Source organism: Micropterus salmoides, unplaced genomic scaffold (genome assembly GCF_014851395.1).
Source record: "Micropterus salmoides isolate LMB-PRFRI ecotype aquatic unplaced genomic scaffold, ASM1485139v1 Ms_hic_scaffold_4, whole genome shotgun sequence".
Classification (NCBI taxonomy): domain Eukaryota; kingdom Metazoa; phylum Chordata; class Actinopteri; order Centrarchiformes; family Centrarchidae; genus Micropterus; species Micropterus salmoides.
This window is the reverse complement of record NW_024043372.1, coordinates 2,901,293-2,918,791: the sequence shown is the minus strand read 5'-3', so window position 1 is coordinate 2,918,791 and position 17,499 is coordinate 2,901,293. Positions and strand designations below refer to the sequence as shown.

The window sequence follows — 17,499 nt, the reverse complement described above, 5'->3', positions numbered from 1 at the left end:
TAAAAGAGTCATTTGGAAAAGTTATGAAATAAAAACACATAAAAAGAGATATTTTAAGAAAAACTTCCATGTAGCGCCATCATCAGGTCAACATGTTCACGTCTCCAACACTTTGGTTTATGACCAAATACCCGCAGAACTAAAGACATTCCCATCAGCCATCATAAGCTGTTAACACACACTTTGACAGACAGAATCATCACGGCTTCGTCACATCAAACTGTGATTTTTGATGTGTTTGTACAAATATTTTGGATCATTTAAAACCTATATTTCATATTTTGTAAAGATTTCACACATGTAATTAATTAATCCTCATCAGCTTCCACAAAGTGGCTGCTGGTCTTCATGGCTCCACACACACAAGTAAAAATAATAAAACATGAACAACTATTTAAAACGACAGTGTGGATAAAAAAGAAACGGCTAAACCAAACAAACATAAAGAAACTCAGTGAAATCATTTTACATATGAAAAGGCCGACAGGAGAAACAAAAAGCTGATTGTCAAACTAAATAACAAGAAAAAGAAAATACAAACAATAAAACACCAAGTGAAAGAAAATAAAGATATGTTTGGAATAATGAGACAGCAGGAGGACAGGTGCAGCTTAACAGGTTCAATTCAGAGACTTTTCCCTTTAAGAAATCAACAACATCATGAATATAATCATCCTCTTTATCTCTAACTGCTCTGTTCCACTGTCACACAGACCTTCAGTGGTCTGAGCTTCAACTCATCTAAAGTGTGAATGGATGGAAACATCCTCTCAGTGAAAGTGTGTGTGAAGGTGTGTATGTGTCTGTTAGTATCAGGATCAGAGAACGACAGCTTTCCTCTGTTCCAGTCCAGATTCACTCTGATCCTCTGGAGCTTCTTCTGAACTCTGAGATCAGTGAGTGGAGCTGATGGTGACCATGTTAAGTATTTACCTTCATAGAAACCTATTACCCATAATCCAGACCGTATGAGTCCCTTCCTTTGAACAGACTCTGCTAACACACCCAGTGACCAGCCTGTATTGTCTCCAACCTCGACATCCCAGCTGTGAGTCCCTGAGTTAAAGCCCACAGAGCCCAGGACAGCGCAGTAACTATCAAACCTCTCTGGATTGTCAGGAAGCTGCTGTCTCTCTCCTCGTCTCACACTGGTCAGATCTTCAGACAGGATGAGTTCTGGACCAGCAGTGTTTGGGTCCAGAATGAGAGGACTGTAGGAGACCATGTCCTTCATCTTGTTCCAGATGTTGAAGGTCAGGTTGCCCAGGTGTTTGGCCTGGTCTATCAGAGCTCCTGAGGGCAGCTGTGGATCATCCAGCAGGGGGCGCTGCTGGACTCTTTCCACTGCAGCCTTGTAGTTGAGCAGGAATGAGACGTCTTCAGCTCTCAGCTCCTCCTCTGTGGCTCTGACTGTGTCTGAAAGAGCTGCTATCTCTCTGCTCAGAGCCTCCATCTTCTCCTTCATCATCTGACTCTTCTGCTCCTCTTCCTCCCTCAGTGCAGCCATCGTGGCCTCCTCTTCCTCCTCTAGAAACTGCTGAAGCTTCTTAAACTGCTCCTTAATCTGCCTCTCTGTGTGTCGGGCCTGGACCTTCATGTGTTCTGCTGTTTGATCAAACTTCACTTTAACTTGTTCACAAACCTTTAACTTCTCCTTTAAGGCCTCCAGAGTTTCCTGAAGTTCCTTCTTGTGTTGTCGTGCAGCTTCATCGACGGGTCTGAATCTGTGGTTGCTGTGTTTTTCTGAATCTCTGCAGACGAGACACACTGGCTGCAGATGGTCCAGACAGAAGAGTTTGAGTTTCTCAGAGTGCAGACTGCAGAGAGCCTCTGAAGCTCTCTGATCTCTCTCCTGTAAGAAGGCCTCACACAGGTTCTTTAACACCAGACTAACAGGTGGATCATCCTTTGAAGATCTTCTCTTACAAACTGGACACTCAGGTGCTTGTTTTTCTCTCCACCAGCTCTTCACACAGACTTTACAGAAGCTGTGGCTACATGACAGAACAACAGGATCTCTGAAGACCTCCTGACAGACCGGACAGCAGAGATCCTCCTCTGATCTGGAAGCCATTTTGTCTCTGAAGCTGAAACCCCAGCAGACAGAAAGTACAGTCAGTCATGGCTCCCCTCCCTCCTCTACTTTAATGTTATGTTTTTAGTCAAACTCACCTTCAGTGTGTGGAGCGTCAGCAGGTTGAAGCAGCAGGGTTGTAGTTTTCCACTTTTCTCTCCTGTAGCTGAACTCACTCAGAGGAAGTTGGTAGTTTTGTCTGAAGGTGAATCTGTTTTTCACTCTGTGTCTCTCTGTAGTGAGGAAGGATAAGACACTGTTTCCTGGTTTGTCTCAGGTGAGTCAGGTGAGGGGTTGAGCTTTGTCAGACCTTTTGATAAAAGCTGTTGCTTCACCTGTAACAGGGTGTGTTTCAGTCCAAAGTACTTATTTATTGCTGGATATGTAGACTGACTGTGTGCAGCAGGCTGCTCTAAAAGCTGTTTGTGCTCAGTGTTGAATGTAGAGGAGTTAACTTACTAAAATCCTGGGAATGTTCTTGGAATTGAGAATTTGGCATATCAGGAAGATTCGTGAGCACTTTCTGGAAGCTAATAGAAAATAATGAATAAAGCCTCAGCCGGGTGTTCAGCATGGATGTGTTACTAGAACTTGATACCAGACCCCAAGACGGCGTCTATCCAGCCCAATTAGAAATGCTCACCTGGCCCAAAAGCCAAAAAAATCTTTCTAACTTCCAGGTTTACTTCCGGGTTATGTGGCCCACTGAATATGTGCAGTAATGTTTCTCCCACTTTCCCCTGACCATGAAATAATTTGATTTACTATTCAAACTAAACTCATTCATAATTGTATTTTTTTCAGTGTTATTTGTGTTGACTGGTGACAACATCTCTGATGTGAAAAGACACATTTAGTCATAAAAGTGTCATTCAAACATACAAAAAGAGATATATTAAGAAAGAATCAGAATTTTTGCCAAGTAGGTTTACCAGTAAGTATTTTGTTGTTCAACAATAAACATAGTAGATAGAAAATACACTGCAGTGTAGAGCTGACCAAGTTTGATTACTAAAAGATTAGTTACTCTCCTAACTCCTCAAGTCTAACCACCTCTCGACTATCCTCATGAACCAAAACCATCTTCTAGAATCCAAAGATTTTTACCCCCTTTTTTCTATTATCATGTATAATATGTACAGTCGCAGAAGAAAGTATGTGAACCCTTTGGAATTGCCTTGATTTCTGCACAAATTGGTCATCAATCTGATTTGATCTTCATCTATCTCACAACAACAGACAAACACAGTCTGCTTAAACCAATACTGTCACGATCGTGGTGTGGAGGCAGGTTGGAGGACCCAAACGCAGGACACAGAGCGGAGCAGGTATAGTTCAAAGAAGGGTTTTAATACAACCAAAAGCGAGCACACTTACAGGTGAGTGGCTGAAAAACAGAAATCCAAAATCCAAAAGTACAGGGATACGAGACAAGACAAGACAAGACAAGACAAGACAAGACAAGACAAGACAAGCAGAGAGTACACACACGACAGACTGGGGGGTAACATGAACAATGACCGGACAAGGACAAGACAGAAACACCAGGTATATATACACACACAGGGACTAACGAGCAGGGCGGGAGCAACACAGGTGACAGACATGAGACTAACGAGGCAGAGAGAGAGAGCAGAGGAAAACAGAGAGACTTGACATGACAAGCAGACTATATAGCACATACTGGACACTAGACAGGACAGAAACCAAAACTCAACATACTAAGGCAGATACTAAACTCAAAAGTAAACACAAAGGATGGCCAACCGGCAGGGCGTGACAAATACCACACAAACAATTATGTGTTTTCATGTTTTTATTTTATTTTACTAACGACCTCCTTATTGCATCAGACAAAGGACTTGTCTCTGTACTGGTTTCATTAGATCTTAGTGCTGCATTTGATACCATTGACCATCAGATCCTATTGCAGAGACTGGAACATTTCATTGGCATTAAAGGAACCGCTCTAAGCTGGTTTAAGTCCTATTTATCAGATCGATTTCAGTTTGTACATGTTAACGATGAGTCCTCCATGCATGCCAAAGTTAGTCATGGAGTTCCTCAAGGATCTGTCCTCGAACCTATCCTCTTCACTTTATATCTGCTTCCTTTAGGCAACATTATCAGGAAATATTCCATAAGCTTTCATTGTTATGCAGATGATACTCAGTTATATCTATCGATCAAACCAGATGACACTCATCAGTTAGCTAAACTTCAAATGTGCCCTCAGGATGTTAAAACCTGGATGACCTGTAATTTTCTAATGTTAAACTCAGATAAAACTGAAGTTATTGTTCTGGGGCCTAAGCACCTCCGTGACGCATTATCTAAAGATATATTTTCCCTTGATGGGATCGCCCTGGCCTCCAGCACCACTGTGGGGAATCTTGGAGTTATCTTTGATCAGGACATGTCGTTGAAGTCTCACATTAAGCAAATTTCAAGGACCGCCTTTTTTTACCTACGTAATATTTCGAAAATCAGGAACATCCTGTCTAAAAATGATGCAGAAAAACTAGTCCATGCATTTGTTACTTCTAGGCTGGATTACTGCAATTCCTTATTTTCAGGCTGCTCGAAAAAGTCCATTAAGACTCTTCAGCTGATCCAGAATGCTGCAGCACGTGTTCTGACAGGAACCAGGAAAAGAGATCACATTTCTTTCTTCGTTTTAGCTTCTCTGCATTGGCTTCCAGTAAAATCCATAATAGAATTTAAAATTATTCTTCTTACCTACAAAGCTCTTAATGGTCAGGCACCATCTTATCTTAAAGAGCTCATAGTAATGTACTACCCCACCAGAGCACTGCGCTCCCAGAATGCAGGGTTACTTGTGGTTCCTAGAGTCTCCAAAAGTAGACTAGGAGCCAGAGCGTTCAGCTATCAAGCTCCTCTCCTGTGGAACCAGGTTCCAGTTTGGGTTCAGGAGGCAGACACCATCTCCACATTTAAGAGTAGGCTTAAGACTTTCCTCTTTGATAAAGCTTATAGTTAGGGCTGGCTCAGGTGAGTCCTGAACCATCCCTTAGTTATGCTGCTATAGGCCTAGACTGCCGGGGGATTTCCCATGATGCACTGAGCTCCTCTCTCCTCTACTTTCTCTCCCTCTGTATGCAACCTTATCCCATTATTGCATGTTACTAACACAACTTCTCCCCTTTCTGGTAGTCTTGTGCTTTCTCGTCCCTCTCCTCTCTCCTCCTATCACTTCCTGCAGGTGTTTCTGGCTCTGGAGCTGTGGAGTCTGGATCTGTGGTTGCGGGTCACCTGCTGCCCCCGTGTTCCTGCTCGACACCCTCTGCTGCAACGACTATTGTTGCTAGTCCTATTGTTATTATTGTTATTATAATAATTAACATTACGACTGTTACCATTAACACTACTATAAATATCTGTACCATCTGTGCATCTGTGTCTATAGCAACATCACCTTTACTGTCTGTACCTCTGTGTGTATATTGTGTAGGCTGCCTCCCTCCCCTCTCTCTCTCCTTACATCCCTCTCTTTTTCTCTCTCTTCCTCTCCTGCCCTCTCTCTCTCTCTCTCGCTCTCTCTCTCTCCCTCTCTCTCCTTCACCCCAACCGGTCGAGGCAGATGGCCGCCCACCCTGAGCCATGGTTCTGCTCGAGGTTTCTGCCTCTTAAAAGGAAGTTTTTCCTTGCCTCTGTCTCCTAGTGCTGCTCTTGGTGGGAACTGTTGGGCTTCTGTAAATAACCTCATAGAGTACGGTCTAGACCTGCTCTTTTATGAAAAGCGCTGTGAGATAACTGTTGATGTGATTTGGCGCTATATAAATAAAATTGAATTGAATTGAACTGAATTGAATAGAAATTGAGAGTATGATACTTTGTCATTTCCAGCCACAGCTGTTTAGTGGTAGTATTAAGTTTGATGCTATTCTGATGCTTTCGATTGGTTCTCATGTTTGAATTTGCAGCGTCACCCGTCTGCCAGTTAAACTGCCTCTCAAGCTGTCTTTGAAAATGGTTAACAGCTGAAAACGTTCATTAGAAATGTAATAAAAAAGTAATTAAATGTAATGAGTTACATTACTTTGAAAAGTAATTGAATAGTTACACTACTATTACATTTTTAATAGGGTAACTTGTAATCCATAACCTATTACATTTCCAAAGTACACTGAATATACTATGTTTATTGTTACGCCCCAAAATACCAAAGCAAATTCCTTGTGTGTATAAACCTACTTGTCAATAAAGCAGGTTTTGATAAATTTACTCTTAATGAAATTGTCTTTTTTTAATTTTACAGTTTTCAACACTGGAATTCCCGAGTGCCCCTGAAGCGACCAACACAACTCCTCCAGTGTTTTAAGGTAACAGATGTGTTTCCCAGCTGCTGACCTTTAAACACTACAACACACAGGTTAAAGAGTTTAAACTGACATGAGTTACAACAGAGCAGCAAAGGCAGAGAGCAGAACTGTAAGATACTTCCTTACAGCTGTTATTCTGTCTTTACAAAATGGTTTGTAAAAATCTTTTGTAAAAATGCAAAAAATCTTGTATGTTAAAACCTACTTGGCAATAAATTATTTGACTGTGAGCTTATTGTTTTGGGTGAGAAAACCTGGCTGTTATCTTGGAGCAGCCTCTCCGTAGTTCTTTACATTTGTGGTTGTGAGCTCTTGTGGATGATGCTGGCTAAGAGAACTCTATTTTAGTTGTGTTAGCTAACACGTTAAAAAATGCAATAGTAAATCAGTGAATTATAGGAGTAGCCTACCCTGTCTTGTCTTCTTCCCTATTTTCCACTGGCATTGATTCTAGTTTTCATTCTGATAGCTAGTTAGGCTGTGTGAGATCAGTAATTCACTTGAAAGATATTTAATTAGTTAAATGGTTTGGTTAGGGGTTGACAGAAAATAATTGTGACTAATGGACTAATTGAAAAAATAATTGACAGATTAGTCGACTACGAAAATAATCATTAGTTGCAGCCCTACTATTTTCCCTCAGGGCCGCCCATGAGGGGGGAAAAAAGGGAAAGCATTCAGGGGCCCAGCTGCTAGGGGGGCCCATGCAGTTCAGCACTAATGATGTTCACCGCATGGCACCGCATGCCATGTAAGTGTTTATGTAGGAGACAGAGAGAGCACAGCATGCGTTGACATGACTAAAGCAGATTTCCGGAGGGCCCATTTACTGGACCTTTTCAGGGCCCCAGTCATTTCTGTGGGCAGGCCTGTTTTCCCTGCTACTAAATACAGACGGTTGTGTTGTTCACTCTCTCGGTCAGCTCATTCAGTTAAATTCAGTTACCTTTATCGGCATAATATTTTAGTTCAAACATGTAGCCAAAGCACAAAGCCACATATAAATAATAAATATAAATTACAAAATGAGAGAAAAAAAACCTAAAAACATATAGCAAATATATCTTACATTGAAAATATGTCTTTCTTTTCGACATGCGGTAATATTTCTCCTGCCAAGAAACACTTATTAAAATAACAAACAATAATAATGATTTATTTTCTATATCAGTCTGACTTTCCACTGGTTGTTCTCAGTTCGTGTCATGAGGAGATAAATGTTCTCCCAGTAATTCGGGAGTTTCTGTGAGTCTGATTTAGATGGAGTTCAAGATATATTTGGGAAATATTTTCCTGGTAAAGTTTAGTATTTAGGACATGTTTGCTCTCATCATCTGCGGTGTATTAATGTGAAAATTGTCTGTATTATATTTTACAGATATGGGTTTGCTAACTGAATTTGCCGACATTGATGACAGTGAGGTGGTGGATGTCCTGCAGGCATTACAACTACTATGTGTGATTATTAAATGTGGAGCTTTTTGTGTTTGCGTTCATCTGGTTCTTGAGAAGTGGGATAAAATAAAAGGGTGTAAAATTGAAAATGCTCAGACAAATTAAACTACATGTACATAATATACTGTATAGTAAGATAGGGAGCTACACTTTGATACAACCTCCCAACTTTACCTGGCAATGCTTTATTTCCCGTTGAACTGAGAGCTTTTACTTTGAAAAGTTTTGGAGTCTGTGGCTTGACTCATCTCTGAAACAGCCTTCAGGAAATGAGTGGTATGAAAAATACTAACAGTAAACCATTGAAACGTTTGCTTATAACTCTGGGCCTCAGCATCAACTCGTGAACAGCAACAAAGAAAATTCAGCTTCTTTCTATCAAAAAGATTGACAGAAAATCAGCACAGAAAAGCAGAATGTTCCTGATCATGGATGCAGAAGGGCTGGGGGTGCATAGGCTTATAGGCCTGCTCCTGAAACCACAGAGTAAACAGGAGTCGGCTACATTAGGGTTAAAGTTAGAGGAAGTTCAGTAACTACATTCAAAATACAACTTCACTATTACTCAGGCTGAGTAGGCCACTCACTTAATGTGAAAAGTGGCAGCTCCTATCAGTCATGATTTTTTGGATGTTTCATTCATAATGCTGTTTTTCAGTTGTTGTGAAAAGACACATTATGAACTAAAAGAGTCATTTGGAAAAGTTATGAAATAAAAACACATAAAAAGAGATATTTTAAGAAAAACTTCCATGTAGCGCCATCATCAGGTCAACATGTTCACGTCTCCAACACTTTGGTTTATGACCAAATACCCGCAGAACTAAAGACATTCCCATCAGCCATCATAAGCTGTTAACACACACTTTGACAGACAGAATCATCACGGCTTCGTCACATCAAACTGTGATTTTTGATGTGTTTGTACAAATATTTTGGATCATTTAAAACCTATATTTCATATTTTGTAAAGATTTCACACATGTAATTAATTAATCCTCATCAGCTTCCACAAAGTGGCTGCTGGTCTTCATGGCTCCACACACACAAGTAAAAATAATAAAACATGAACAACTATTTAAAACGACAGTGTGGATAAAAAAGAAACGGCTAAACCAAACAAACATAAAGAAACTCAGTGAAATCATTTTACATATGAAAAGGCCGACAGGAGAAACAAAAAGCTGATTGTCAAACTAAATAACAAGAAAAAGAAAATACAAAGAATAAAAAACAACAAGTGAAAGAAAATAAAGATATGTTTGGAATAATGAGACAGCAGGAGGACAGGTGCAGCTTAACAGGTTAAATTCAGAGACTTTTCCCTTTAAGAAATCAACAACATCATGAATATAATCATCCTCTTTATCTCTAACTGCTCTGTTCCACTGTCACACAGACCTTCACTGCTGACAGCTTCACTTCATCCCCAGTGTAAATAAATGGAAACAGCCTCTCAGTGAAAGTGTGTGTGAAGGTGTGTATGTGTGTGTTAGTATCAGGATCAGAGAACGACAGCTTTCCTCTGTTCCAGTCCAGATTCACTCTGATCCTCTGGGGCTTCTTCTGAACTCTGAGATCAGTGAGTGGAGCTGATGGGGACCCTGCAAAGTATTTACCTTCAACGAACCCTATTCCCCATAATCCAGACTCTATGTTGTCTCCCTTCCTCTGGACAGACTGTGCTAACACACCCAGTATCCAGCCTGTATTGTCTCCAATCTCGACATCCCAGCTGTGAGTCCCTGAGTTAAAGCCCTCAGAGCCCAGGACAGACCAGAGTTTATCAAACCTCTCTGGATTGTCAGGAAGCTGCTGTCTCTCTCCTCGTCTCACACTGGTCAAATCTTCAGACAGGATGAGTTCTGGATGAGCAGTGTTTGGGTCTAGAATGAGAGGAGTGTAGGAGACCATGTCCTTCATCTTGTTCCAGATGTTGAAGGTCAGGTTGCCCAGGTGTTTGGCCTGGTCTATCAGAGCTCCTGAGGGCAGCTGTGGATCATCCAGCAGGGGGCGCTGCTGGACTCTTTCCACTGCAGCCTTGTAGTTGAGCAGGAATGAGACGTCTTCAGCTCTCAGCTCCTCCTCTGTGGCTCTGACTGTGTCTGAAAGAGCTGCTATCTCTCTGCTCAGAGCCTCCATCTTCTCCTTCATCATCTGACTCTTCTGCTCCTCTTCCTCCCTCAGTGCAGCCATCCTGGCCTCCTCTTCCTCCTCTAGAAACTGCTGAAGCTTCTTAAACTGCTCCTTAATCTGCCTCTCTGTGTGTCGGGCCTGGACCTTCATGTGTTCTGCTGTTTGATCAAACTTCACTTTAACTTGTTCACAAACCTTTAACTTCTCCTTTAAGGGCTCCAGAGTTTCCTGAAGTTCCTTCTTGTGTTGTCGTGCAGCTTCATCGACGGGTCTGAATCTGTGGTTGCTGTGTTTTTCTGAATCTCTGCAGACGACACACACTGGCTGCTGATGGTCCAGACAGAAGAGTTTGAGTTTCTCAGAGTGCAGACTGCAGAGAGCCTCTGAAGCTCTCTGATCTCTCTCCTGTAAGAAGGCCTCACACAGCTTCTTTAACACCAGGTTACGAGGTGGATCTTCCTTTGAAGATCTTCTCTTACAAACTGGACACTCGGGTGCTTGTTTCTGTCTCCACCAGCTCTTCAGACAGACTTTACAGAAGCTGTGGCTACATGACAGAACAACAGGATCTCTGAAGACCTCCTGACAGACCGGACAGCAGAGATCCTCCTCTGATCTGGAAGCCATTTTGTCTCTGAAGCTGAAAGCAGACAGAAAGTACAGTCAGTCATGGCTCCCCTCCCGCCTCTACTAACTTCCACTCTGAGTCGTGTTTTTAGTCAGACTCACCTTCAGTGTGTGGAGCGTCAGACCTGCTCTGCCGTTGTTCTACCTGCAACACAGGTTGTGTTTCATTTCAAAGTACTGATTCATTGCTGCATATGTAGACTGACTGTGTGCAGCCTGCTGCTCTAAAATTAAAGATTCAGTTGTGTGCTTTGCCACAGAAACAGAATCAAGTCACAAACAAGATATTTTTTCTTTGCAATTTTTATTTTAGTCCCTGTTTGATTTGAAAGTATTTAATATGTTAATTGATAGTTTAACAACTGACAGTCACTATGAATGCATCTAAAAGATCTGACTAACAAATCTGAATGACTTATTGTACTCTGTCTTTTGTTGTTAACCCTCATGTGTTGCCTGCCTCACCTGGAGCTCACCTTGGCCCTGTGGAACCTGGTGGAGGGTGTTTGAGTTGGACTACAAAACATGGGCAACCCAATTAATGACAAACTGATCAATAAACATTGGGGCATGAACAAACTTGTGGAAGGGGATTATACTGCTGTAGTTCACAACCCAGACAGCATGCTGCCCCAACAACAAACAAAGTCCATCCATCTTCCATATGAGCTTATCTATGCAGGGTCGCGGGCTGGAGCCAATCCCAGCTGACATCGGGCTAAATGCGGGGTACAACCTGGACAGGTCGCCAGTCCATCACAGGACACACAGACACAACATGATGCATAAAATTACTTAAAATCATTTAAGCAATAGCTCACGACAGGGTGTGGTATAGCGCTCCGCTCGCGCCGGGCCGAACAACGCCCATTCACCGTGATATTGCCTAATAAGCGTATATCACGGCCTGAAGTGAGCTATTGCTTTTATAAAATTGTTACCAACTGTGGCAAATAGAAAGTAGGCTAACAGACGCATTACAGTTATTCGTTTAGCTGACGCTTTTATCCAAAGTGACTTACAATTCCTATATATGTCAGAGGTCACACGCCTCTGGAGCAACTAGGAGTTAAGTGTCTTGCTCAGGGACACAATGGTGGCGTCTCATCCATTGCGCCATCACTACCACTACAATTTGACTTTGTTTTATTTCATCATTTCTGGAATGAATGAATACAAAACTAGTTTCACCAGGCTGCCGGTGTCGTGCCGAAAAGAGATCGTCCGCCAAAAACTGATGTTTGGTAGGCCTCTGTGTAATATCGTTGTTTATATTTGGAAAATGGGCTGTAGCCTAATTGACATGACTTACTGCCAACTTAGATATAAAATGAAGACAATTTTGCAATGACATTATTTTACTTCCTGTGTAGGCCTACCAACCAATCCACTCTTTTTTTACCTGTTAAAATACCTTTAAATGGCCAATACAACTCATGAAATGCAGTATTTCACTTACCAGAAAAAGATGGAAGCCTTTTGTTATTGACTGAAAGGTTATTTCTGGCCTGAAATTAGTTGATTTCATTCAGGAGTTATATTTGACAGATTATAGCTCACCTAGTACTTTTTACCTCTTAAAATGCCTTTAAATGGCCAATACAACCCATAAAATGCAGTAGGCTATTTCAATTGCCAGAAAGTGATTGAAGAGACTGGGCAATACAGCTCCAGCAGACTGCAATCGCTTTTCGGCATGACTAGATTTATCAGCAATATGAATAATAGCTTATATATAACATAGCCTATCAACTAACGTTACTTACCCTGTGTTGTATTCTTGATAATTATGGACTGACTCAACATGTGACGAGGCCCACGCACAATAAGGGGCACACTTTGGACTTGGTCATCTCCAAGGGTCTGGACATTTCCAAGGTTGTGGTGACTGATGTTGCTTTCTCTGATCATTCCTGTGTTTTCTTTGAGAGTGTTATCTGCGTGCACACAAATGTTAAAACAGAGGTGATCACAAAACGGCATATCGCTGAAAACACTAGTGAAAAATTTATTGAGGCTTTCTCCTCAACACCTGCCCTCTCACGGGTCTCAGTCAATGAGCTTGTAGATAATTTCAGTTCTAAAATTACAAATGTTATTGATGCCATTGCACCAGCCAAGGTGGAGGTGGTCTCTGGTAAGAGAAGATCTCCATGGAGAAATGGCACGCTGGTAAGAATTAAAAAAAGAGAGTATCGAAAAGCTGAACCCAGGTGGCGGAAATCAAATCTCCAGGTTCATTATGACATCTATAAAGAAAGACTTGCAATGCAAGGCGGTCCTTCTTTTCTGACATCATCACCAAAAACACTAATAATGCACGTGCCCTGTTTGCTACTGTCGACAGGCTAACCAACCCTCCTGTGTCTGTAGCCTCTGAACTTCTATCCACCAGGGCCTGCAATGAATTTGCCTCCTCCTTCACAGACAAAATTCAAACAATTAGACAAGCAATCAGTGCCTCCATGTCAGTAACAGGATATGTCTTGTCCCTGTGTCCACTTAAAAACTATTCATATAGCATGAAACAAGTTGATTCTATTAACCATAAAAACCTGGAGGACATAATACAACATCTGAAATCCTCTTCATGTTGCCAACAGGTTTTTTCAAAAATGTGTCTAAATGCATGACCTCAGATCTACTACAAATTGTCAATATGTCTCTCCTCTCAGGTTTTTTTCCCACAGGCCCTGAAAATTTAAGTCAATAAGCCACTCTTAAAAAAGAGCAATCTGGACAGTTCACTAATGAGCAATTAAAGGCCCAAATCAAATCTCCCATTTTTAAATAAAATCATTGAAAAGGCTGTTTTTCAACAGTTCAGTGCTTTCTTGGCACTAAATAACTGTTTTGATGTCTTCCAGTCAGGTTTTCGACCACACCACAGCACTGAGACGAGCCGTCTCTGTTAAGGTCTTCAATTACATCCATTTAAACACTGACAGTGGCAGAATTTCAGTCTTAGTATTATTGGATCTCAGTGCAGCATTCGACACGGTCGACCACCACATATTACTAGACAGACTTGAAAACTGGGTTGGACTTTCTAGCACAGTACTAAAATAGTTTGAATCCTACTTAAAGGACAGGGACTACTTTGTGTCTATAGGTAATCACACATCTGAGCTGACAAAAATGACATGTGGAGTTCCCCAAGGCTCCATTCTGGGACCTCTTTTGTTTAACATTTCCATGCTTCCACTGGCTCAGATTATGAAAAACAACAAAATATGTTACCATAATGATGCAGATGACACACAGATTTACATAACCATTTCACCAGGGGACTATGATCCCATACAGGCACTGAGTAACTGTATTGAGCAGGTCAATGATTGGATGTGCCAGAATTTTCTTCAATTAAACAAGAATAAAACTGAAGGTAATGTTTTTGGAGCCAGGGAGGAACGATTGAAAGTGCTCGACTTCAGTCTGTAATGTTAAGAACCACAAATCAAGCCAGAAATCTTGGTGTGGTCATGGACTCAGACCTGAATTTGAGGAGCCATATTAACACAATTACAAAATCAGCCTATCACCTGAAGAATATATCAAGGATTAAAGGACTTATGTCTCAGCAGGACCTGGAAAAGCTTATCCTTGCATTTATCTTCAGTCGACTCGTAACAGTGTCCTTACAGGGCTCCCTAAGAAATCCATCAGACAGCTGCAGCTGATTCAGAACGCTGCTGCTCGAGTCCTCACTAAGACCAAAAAGGTGGACATCACTCCAGTTCTGAGGTCTTTACATTGGCTTCCTGTATGTCAAAGAATTGATTTCAAAATCCTGCTGTTAGTTTATAAAGCACGAAATGGTTTAGTGCCAAAATACATTTCTGATCTTCTGCTTCGTTACGAACCATCCAGACCTCTCAGGTCGTCTGGGATCAGGTCTGCTTTCTGTCCCCAGAGTCAAAACTAAACAAGGAGAAGCAGCGTTCAGTTATTATGCTCCATATATCTGGAACAAACTCCCAGATAACTGCAGGTCTGCTGAAATTGTCAGTTCTTTTAAATTAAGACTGAAGACTTTTCTTTTTACCATTGCTTTTAATTAAATATTTAAGAATTTTCTTTTTATTGATAACTTACACTGCACTGTAACTTTGACTGTCCTGTTTTCTTTGTCTTTGTTTTTAGGTTTTTATTATTTTCCATTTAACTCTTTTAATCCTGATTGTAACACTGTAACTTTTATTATATTTTGCTTTTAAACTTTTACATATTTCCCTGTTGGTTTTAGGTTTTATGTAAAGCACTTTCAATTACCTTGTTGTTGAAATGTGCTATACAAATAAAGTTGCCTTGCCTTGCCTATAGTTTCACTTTGCCATGGTTACTATCTATTGATCGCCTTCCATTTACTCGTGGAGCGCTTGTCTCCGTGTCTGTTCACATGAGAAGCACAGGCGAATACGCAGGCGGAGTGTCGCTTCCCTTGTTAAAAAGGCCATAACACTTTAATATTACCTGTACCTACCATAAAGGGCTGAACTGCGTTTCTCCTTGAGCAATAGTCTTCTGAACAGGGTACTGAAACTTTAACTTTGTTGCAATATCGCACATCTGGGGCGAGTAGTGGACTGCTGAGTGTGTTTGTGCGTTTTCCTATGTGTGAGAGAGGGAAATTCTCATCAGACCAGAATAAACCACCACACTAGGGTGAATTCAGGTATATTGGGACAGTTTTTGTAATTCTATCTTGTGATCTCGTTCTTGTCATAAATTTAAAAAAGTAGGGGTATGTTTTCACACTTTTCACACTGTCTAATATTTACTGAGCACCGTACATCACAATGGTACAAATGTCATACAAAATGAAAGAATGAAGTCTTGGGCAGAAGTTTTGTATTCATTACGTCTTCCTATCTTATCTCATTATGGAGCTGTAGACTGTTGAATAGAGAGTGTGCACTTGTGACAATTTGCCCCATATACTCACAACAGTGCATAATATTCTATTTACAGAATAATTTAACACTAGTGTCAGAGGTAATTACACAATTTCACATAGTTTTTTGAGCATGTTCTATGTGTTTATTTATACTGGAGCAACTAATCACATGTGACGACTTGCCCCAAAGTCATTGAGACAACTTGTCCCAAAGTTGACATGTGTGCTAATGTTGGCTAAATCTCAAGGTTAGCTTAGCATAGCACTACAGCTGAAGTATCAAAAGACACGTTATTGTCTCCTTTACTTTGTGCATAGTTATCATTTTGAACATTCACACCTAATAAGGTTGGAATACATAAAATGTAAAGTGCAAATGTTTTACTTTTGAAGCAAAATGATAAAAATAATTGTGCTCACCTCTGATTAGAGTGACCTTGACCACATGTGAACAGGAAGGTGAACAAAGAAAAAGAAGTCACACAAAATTTGATTTTTGTCATAGCGCCCCTAGTGTTGGAGTTATGAGCAGTATCCCAACCTACACACGAGACAACTTATCCCGCTCTCCCCTATTTTAAACTTATTTAAATTAAATAAATATATGTCTAAAGTTACAAACGCCTGCATGCATCAGCATTGCTTCTTGATTAGACTTAATTATAGGTTACAGCACTACCATTTGCTTTATTGTTTACCATTGTCAGAAGATTGTTGGAATAGGCTAATTTGAAGGGATTAGCATCATTAGCAATAGCATTTTACTCTATCTACTTAAAAGTTGCCTGTAGGTTACATCTCTGTGGTTCTGTGTTGACATACATGAGTGGTCCCTCTGTATATCTGGTTTTATGAATCCACACTAGTGTTTACTAATTTAAAAAATGTAAACATATTTTCCAAACAATATTTTGTATGTTGGTACACTATGACACCATACATGTTTTGTATATCATTTAAATCCACATTATATCAGTCATAACATGTTTTACCCTTATATCAAAATCAAGCTAAAGCCTATGTCCTTTCTGTTAACTCTTGTTTTTTGGGATCAACTTCCTGTTTGGTGCAGACCACACCCCCCCGTGTGATGACACATAAACTATGTAGTGTGACTTTAGTTATGTGCATTCACAGCAAGGTCTTAGCACCAATAACTTTGACTTAAACTTTTCAGGGGAGAAGAAAAAGGCTTTTTTCTTATGCTGTCCCAAATTACCTGAATTCACCCTAAATCTATAGAGTTAGAAAACAAACCAGGTATGTTTGTTGTTTATTGTAATGGCAAACAGTTGTACAAACTCAACTGTACACAAAGTGGAAATCTGTTGTGTCTGTGTAAGATTTCACCCCCGCCTGTGTGTACAACCTTGCGTTGTATAATGATGAATAAACTACCTGGTAAAAAGACAACTAAAGGGGGAAAAGGACATTGGAAAAGTGGAAAAACAGTCATTTGAGTTGTGTTTTTAGTCAAACTCACCTTCAGTGTGTGGAGCGTCAGCAGGTTGAAGCAGCAGTGTTGTAGTTTTCCACTTTTCTCTCCTGTAGCTGAACTCACTCAGAGGAAGTTGTCAGTTTGGTCTGAAGGTGAATCTGATTGTCTGTTTTTCACTCTGTGTCTCTGTAGTGAGGAAGGATAAGAAGCTGTTTCCTGGTTTGTCTCTGGTGAGTCAGTGAGGGGTTTGATCTTTGTCAGACCTTTCATAAAAGCTGTTTCTTCACCTGTAACACAGGTTGTCTTTCATTCCAAAGTACTGATTCACTACTGGATATTTAGCGCACCTCTTAACATTCCTGTAAAATTCATGCAAAACGCCTCTTCAAGGCAGATCCAAAGTAAATTGAATGTAGTTCCTGAACCATTTGGAGTATATGCCTGGTTTAAGATAAGATAACACTCTTGAATGTCTAACCCAAAAGTCAGAATGATTGTAAGTGCTACTGGAATTGATTAATATCATTTT

The 17,499-nt window shown here is 40.6% G+C and overlaps 2 protein-coding genes across 4 annotated transcripts; both read right to left on the bottom strand.

Annotated features, from left to right (window-relative positions):
• Positions 1 to 634: 634 nt before the first annotated feature.
• Positions 635 to 17,298, bottom strand: LOC119886330 (nuclear factor 7, brain-like). Of its 3 annotated transcripts, none has more exons than XM_038696988.1 (3): positions 17,016 to 17,298; positions 9,274 to 10,648; positions 635 to 715 (listed from the first exon to the last, which is right to left on the bottom strand). In XM_038696988.1, exons 2-3 carry the CDS (start codon positions 10,633 to 10,635, stop codon positions 686 to 688), a joined length of 1,392 nt encoding a protein of 463 aa, XP_038552916.1. In that variant the 5' UTR covers positions 10,636 to 10,648; positions 17,016 to 17,298; the 3' UTR covers positions 635 to 685. The 3 variants fall into 3 exon arrangements, with proteins under 3 accessions (XP_038552916.1, XP_038552915.1, XP_038552914.1); XM_038696987.1 differs by lacking the exon at positions 635 to 715 and adding an exon at positions 10,738 to 10,780 and having other exon boundaries at positions 8,497 to 10,648; positions 17,016 to 17,295; XM_038696986.1 differs by lacking the exon at positions 635 to 715 and having other exon boundaries at positions 8,499 to 10,648; positions 17,016 to 17,292.
• On the bottom strand, positions 684 to 2,244 carry LOC119886332 (nuclear factor 7, brain-like). The gene is made up of 2 exons (XM_038696990.1): positions 2,173 to 2,244; positions 684 to 2,087 (listed from the first exon to the last, which is right to left on the bottom strand). The coding sequence occupies exon 2, from the start codon at positions 2,072 to 2,074 to the stop codon at positions 686 to 688; it is 1,389 nt and encodes a 462-aa protein (XP_038552918.1). The 5' UTR covers positions 2,075 to 2,087; positions 2,173 to 2,244; the 3' UTR covers positions 684 to 685.
• Positions 17,299 to 17,499: the final 201 nt, after the last annotated feature.

Bases quoted from the DNA above. Each gene is read 5' to 3' on its own strand.
- LOC119886330 (XM_038696988.1), bottom strand. From the start codon at position 10,635: ATGGCTTCCAGATCAGAGGAGGATCTCTGCTGTCCGGTCTGTCAGGAG. The intron at 716-9,273 runs GTCTGTGTGACA...AGACCACTGAAG, and splicing joins TGAAGCTGTCAGCAGTGAAG to GTCTGTGTGACAGTGGAACA.
- LOC119886332 (XM_038696990.1), bottom strand. From the start codon at position 2,074: ATGGCTTCCAGATCAGAGGAGGATCTCTGCTGTCCGGTCTGTCAGGAG.